Source organism: Chiloscyllium plagiosum, chromosome 19, assembly GCF_004010195.1.
Source record: "Chiloscyllium plagiosum isolate BGI_BamShark_2017 chromosome 19, ASM401019v2, whole genome shotgun sequence".
NCBI classification, from domain to species: Eukaryota; Metazoa; Chordata; class Chondrichthyes; order Orectolobiformes; family Hemiscylliidae; genus Chiloscyllium; species Chiloscyllium plagiosum.
The window spans coordinates 47,481,120-47,486,987 of NC_057728.1; the positions used below are offsets into that span (position 1 = coordinate 47,481,120).

The 5,868-nt window shown below is 40.1% G+C and overlaps 1 protein-coding gene across 1 annotated transcript in view; it reads right to left on the bottom strand.

Annotated features, from left to right (window-relative positions):
• Window positions 1-3,303: 3,303 nt before the first annotated feature.
• The window catches only part of LOC122559757 (ras-related protein Rab-21), a 47,335-nt gene continuing 44,770 nt past the window's right edge, over window positions 3,304-5,868 (bottom strand). The window contains exon 8 of the mRNA XM_043709728.1: window positions 3,304-3,346. Coding sequence (XP_043565663.1) covers window positions 3,312-3,346 — 35 coding nt within the window. The 3' untranslated portion in view covers window positions 3,304-3,311. The remainder of the gene's footprint in view (window positions 3,347-5,868) is intronic.

Below are 5,868 nucleotides of genomic sequence, written 5' to 3' on the forward strand. Positions count from 1 at the left end.
CTTGGTAGTAAACCTATCTAAAAGTAAATTTGCCAAAGCCCAAGTCATTTTCCTTGGCAATGTTATTGGACACGGACAAATGGCCCCATGAGATGCAAAAATGAAAGTAATTGGGGAATTTCCCACACCCTCGACGAAACAAGCAGTACTTTGGTTCCTGAGATTGAGTGGATTTTACCGAAAGTTTGTGGCGAATTTTAGCATTGTGACTGCTCCACTCACTGAATTGTTAAAAAAAGGGCAAGAAATTTAAGTGGATAGCAGACTTTCAAAAGGCATTTGACAGCCCAAAAACTGTGTTAACCACTGCCCCAATTTTAGCCACACCTGTGTGCATGAAGCCTTTCAAGGTGGCTATCAATGCCAGTGATGTGGGTGTCGATGCAGTGCTCCTACAGGAGGATGACGAGGGACTAGAAAGACCCATCGGGTATTTTTCCAGGAAATTGAATGTTCATCAACAGAAATATTCAACGGGAGAGAGAGACTTTGAACTTGGTGTTGGCATTACAACATTTCAGTGTTCATATTACCAGCAACACATCTGAGACAATTGTATCCACTGATCATAGCAATCTTAGCCACATTAGGAAGATTTAAACAATCCTTGGATAAACGCATGAATGATTATGGGGTAGTGGTGGGAGATGAGCTGAGAATAGTTCACAGGTCAGCGCAACATTGAGGGCTGAAGGGCCTATTCTGTGCTGTATTGTTCCATGTTCTATTTTCAATAACCCATTGACATTGTGGGGAAATTTAAGGACAAAAATGCCAGACTGTTTAGATGGAGCTTGTTGTTGCAGCCATTCAATTTGACAATTGTGCATGTGGCAGGTCGCAAAAACGTGAATGCTGATGTGTTGTCAAGACTCGAATGAGATACAGAGGTGTTCACCGGCAGGTGTGCCATGGCCTGAACTCAAATGTGGTCGTGCATGTTTGTATGTGCATAGTTAGTGTAGTGTATAGGTGTGTTTTAGACTACTAACCAGTTTTTCTGAAGTGTTTTAAAAATGAAGCCATCTTTTGATATTATGGTTCATTTTTTTTAAGGGGAGGTGTCACAAAGCTGGTCTTTTTTTCTAAAAGCTGTTCCTTTTCTCAAGGATCCTGTGTCCTTGTTTTTTGTCAGAGGGGTCATAAACCACTCAGGCTCCGAATCGACTGGTTTGGTACAGAGATGAAAGGCCTTTTTGTTTATATGTAAACAGTTGAGACTTTAGGCCAAACTTACGATTTAGAAGTAACTTGTATAATGAAAGGGGAGTGGTCAGTCTAATAAACTGGAGTCTTGGTTGAGTCAGTTCAGCAGTAGGCTGTGTGGAAACAGGCTGCTAGACTCTCCTTCTGCTCTTCTAACTTCAAGCTGTAAGCCGTTGTTTCATTTTTTGTCCTGTGTTTAAGGGGTTTGTTTATTGGGACTGTTGTGTATATCAGGAACAGCATAATTAAGTCTAGTTCGGATAGACTGAGTTCTGTAGGTGTTCTTTGTGTTTCATTCCACAATGTTGTGAGTAAATTTTTGTCTGTTTTAAAACCTGTTAGTCAACCTAGCTAACTTACTCCAGGTAATTTTCATTGTATACTTACCAAAGCAAAGTTACGGTCTGGATTGCCTACTTAAGAATGTTTTGAGTGGTCTGGCCTAGTCCATAACACCATGTTCTATCTTACTTTTCTTTATAGTTCTTTTTATGGCTTTCTGTTGACCTTAAAGTTTTCCCAATCTTCTATATTCCCACTGATCTTGGCCTTCTCTTTCAATTTGATGGCCTCCCTTATTTCCTATACTGGGGCTTCAGTAAAGGATTCGTAGATGCTACTTTCTCTGAAATCTCTCTTATTGTTATTTCTTCCTGGATTGGAAAATAGCATATGAGAATCTGTGTCTGAATTTACCTTTATGCCAAGAGGTCTGTTTGTGGGATGTTTCTATATTAGAACAGTTAATTAGTCATCGGTACTGTATCTATTATTCAGTTAAGTTTTCCAATAATTAAATGATTTTAAATACCTCTTTCTTTCATTTGTATTTTAACTATTTGTATTTTAAAAGAAATTGTATTTTGCTTAACGTCAAGTAGCATCACATCTGGAAAATATAATTCACATCTACCTTTTAAAGTAAGAAAAAAGTTCGGCTCGAGGCTACTTTCTTAAAATATTTTGAGGAGGTCTGGCTTGGTCCATAAGAAATGACACAGTAGCCTTCATTATAAAAGGATTTGATAACTGCAGTGAAGGACTCTTGCTGAAATTGAATATAGCTTTTGTAAGACCACACATTAAGAATTACATGTAGGGTTGGTCTCTTTTCCCAAGGTCGGATGAGGATATTGAGCCTGTATTTTCAGGAGTTCAGAAGAATGAGGGGTGGTTGAATTATACAAAAGTCCTACAATGTTTGACAGGTTAAACACAGTAAAGAACTTGCCCCTGTCTGTGCTGTCTAGAACTAGAAAGGACAGTTTAGGAATAAGAGATAAGCCATTTATAATTGAGATGAGGAAAGATCTCTCAGGTGGTGCTTCTTTGTAACGCTGTATGCCAGAGGGCTTTGCAGGCTAAGTCATTGAGTATATTTAACATAGATATTGATTGTTTCCTAAAGTTAAATTATTAAGTAATATGCAGTAGTGCAGTAAAATGGCAATGAGATAGAAGGTCAATTGAAGGCTTAGTGGAATCCATAGGCTGACTGGCTTACTACTGTTTGTATTTCGTATATACCTACACAGGTGTCTTCATCCATTTTTACAATACATAGCTTCAAAAAATAATCAATGCAGTCGTAAAAGAAACTGGAAGATATAGGCTAACACTCATGCAAGAAAACTGTTGTCATGATAAAGAAAGAAGATAGAGATGGAAATGTGTTGCTGGAAAAGCGCAGCAGGTCAGGCAGAATCTAGGGAACAGGAGAATCGACGTTTCGGGCATTAGCCCTTCTTTTAAAGAAAGAAGATATTCCAGTAAGCAAATAGCACAGTAAAGAAGCAAGTTAGAACATGTCAGTCAATTTAACTGTCTGTGAAACACTAACCTCTGATATTAAACACAGCATTGAGGTACAAAAAAAAGGATTAGACAAGGCAAAAATGATTTTACTAAATTAAGCAATAGTCAAACAAATGTCAGCTTGAGTCTTGAAACATGAAAACATGTACAAAAATGTAATCCTTGATGATACAGTGAATAAGGGGGAACCAGCTCCCATTTTTCCAGTCTCCATAATGAGTCACAACAAAGGTTTAAGTTCTTCTTAGCATGAGCCACACCTCTCCTCAACAAAAAAATATGGTTGACTTTTACCACAGCAGTAAGGAGCCAATTGCAAGATTGCCTTAAGATAAAAATAAAAACAAGTTTAGTAGCTGCTAGTCCTAAAAATAATAATAAAAATGTGATACAGTCTTTGTGTAGTCACTTCAGCCTTCATCCACACACAGGTACGAAAGGATGGTGCCCACTACAAAGATAAAAGAATATATTGTTTAAAGTCCTTTGAGTGACCTCATAATGTATGGTTTTAACCTGAATTCACAATTGATTTGTTGGATTCTTGGACTGTCTCCAGAAGCAAATACCTGCAGCTATCTTTTAAGTCCTTGGCATTCTGATGGTCCTTTACAGTCAGTGCTGTAACAAATGTTTTTCTTCTCGAGAGTCAGAGAGAGAGAAAGGGAGAGCCATTTCCAGTTCTAAATCTCTCCTGTTTTGTAAAAGGAGCTCCTCAAAATATAATCTGTGTAATATTCTGTGCCTGGGGAAGTTATGTGCTTAGGCTTCATAATTGTATACAAGGTTCCATGTCCAACATGTGACATTTCTTACAGTGGCGGGATTAAAATAAGAAATTAAAGCCTTTTCATGCATTTCATGGGGCGGGTGGTGAGAGTAGACTGGTTTCATTGTCCTTTGGCAGAAACGTTAGTATCAGCTCAGACTGACTTGTTGATTTTGTGAAGGATTTTTTACAGAACTAAACAATATTGAAGAAAAAACATCAGCTTGAGTCTTGAATTGAGAATTTGTGTTCTAAAATGTTGTGCTTAGTGTTATGATCGGCTATGGTTACTCGAAGAATAACCAGTTTATGACCAACATTGGGGATGGAATCAAGTGATGGCAGTGGTTATTTAAGTAAATATTTTTGACTGCTTTTTAAAATCCACAATGTTTGGACAACAGCATTCAAAGATCTGTAGTCCCCATGTTTCATATCATTGTGTTACTTCCCTGATATGAGAAAATGGAATGTCGTCAATATTGTAATAAAGGGGTCAGAATGAAATAACTAGGAAGGCTGTAAAATAGTTACATAGTTTCTGGACTAATAATGCAGAACTCATTGCTCATGTTCTGAGGATACCGGGTTAAATCCTACCATGACAGATGGTGAACATAGAACAGGTCAGGACAGGCCCTTCAACCCACCATGTCTGTGCTGACCATGATGCCATTCTAAGTGAATCCCATGTGCCTGCATATAGTCTGTATCCCTCTATTCCCTGCCAGTTCATGTGTCTGTCTAAATGCCTCTTAAACACTGCTATCCTATCTGTTTCTATGACCTCTCCTAGCAGTGTGTTCCAGGATCTACTACTCTCCATGTAAAAATGTTGCCTTGCACATCTCCTTTAAACCCCCCCCCCCAACTTTAAACTTATGCCCCCTACTATCTGATATTTCCACCACAGGAAAAAGACTCTGGCTATCTGCCCTATCCATGCTTCTCATAAGGTTATACATTAGTTCACCACTCAGTCTTTGACAATCTAGCAAAAAAAATCCAAGTTTGTCCAACCTCTCCTTATAGCTACGACACTCTAGTCCAGGCAACTTCCTGGTAACAAAAACAGAAGTTGGTGGAAAAGCTCGGCAGGTCTGGCAGCATCTGTGGAGAGGAATCAGAATTAACATTTCAGGTTCAGTGACCCTTCAAGAATGGCAAATCTTTTCTGCACCTTCTCTAACGCCTCCACGTCTTTCCTATAGTGTGGCAATCAGAATTGCACACAATACTCCAAATATGGCCAAACTAAAATTCTTATACAATTGCAACATGACTGGCAAGCATACCTTATGCCTTTTTTACCACCTTATACACCGGTATGCCACTTTCAGGGAATTGTGGACTTGCACCCCAAGATACCTCTGTATATCAATGCTCCTAAGTGTCCTGCCATTTACTGTATATTTATTTTTTGCATTTGATCTCCCAAAGTGCATTACCTCACACTTGTCTGGAATAAACCCCATCTGCCATTTTTCCACCCAACTTTCCAACTGATCTATATCCTGTTGTATTTTTTCACAACATTCAACACTATCCACAACTCCAGACATCAGACCACCTACATTTTTATCTAAATAACTAATTTACATGACAAAGAACAGTCCCAGTACTGATCCTTGGGAAACATCACTGGTCGCAGTGGTTCTGGAGCAGCGGACGGCATGAGGAAATAGTCTCGGAGCAGCGGCTGACCCAGGGATGTAGTCTTGGAGCAGCAGCCCGCTCAGGGAAGTAGTACCAGTCCAGCGGCCGGCGCGGGAAAGTAGTTTCAGAGTAGCGTTCAGCACAGTTAAGTCGTTCTAGACAGCAGCCGGCGCAGGGAAATAGTCTCCCAGGGATGTAGTCTTGGAGCAGCAGCCCGCTCAGGGAAGTAGTACCAGTCCAGCGGCCGGCGCGGGAAAGTAGTTTCAGAGTAGCGTTCAGCACAGTTAAGTCGTTCTAGACAGCAGCCGGCGCAGGGAAATAGTCTCGGAACAGTGGCCGGCGTGGGGAAGTAGTCTCGGAGAAGCGGCCAGCGCGGGGAAGTAGTCTCGGAACAGTGGCCGGCGCAGGGAAGTAGTCTTGGA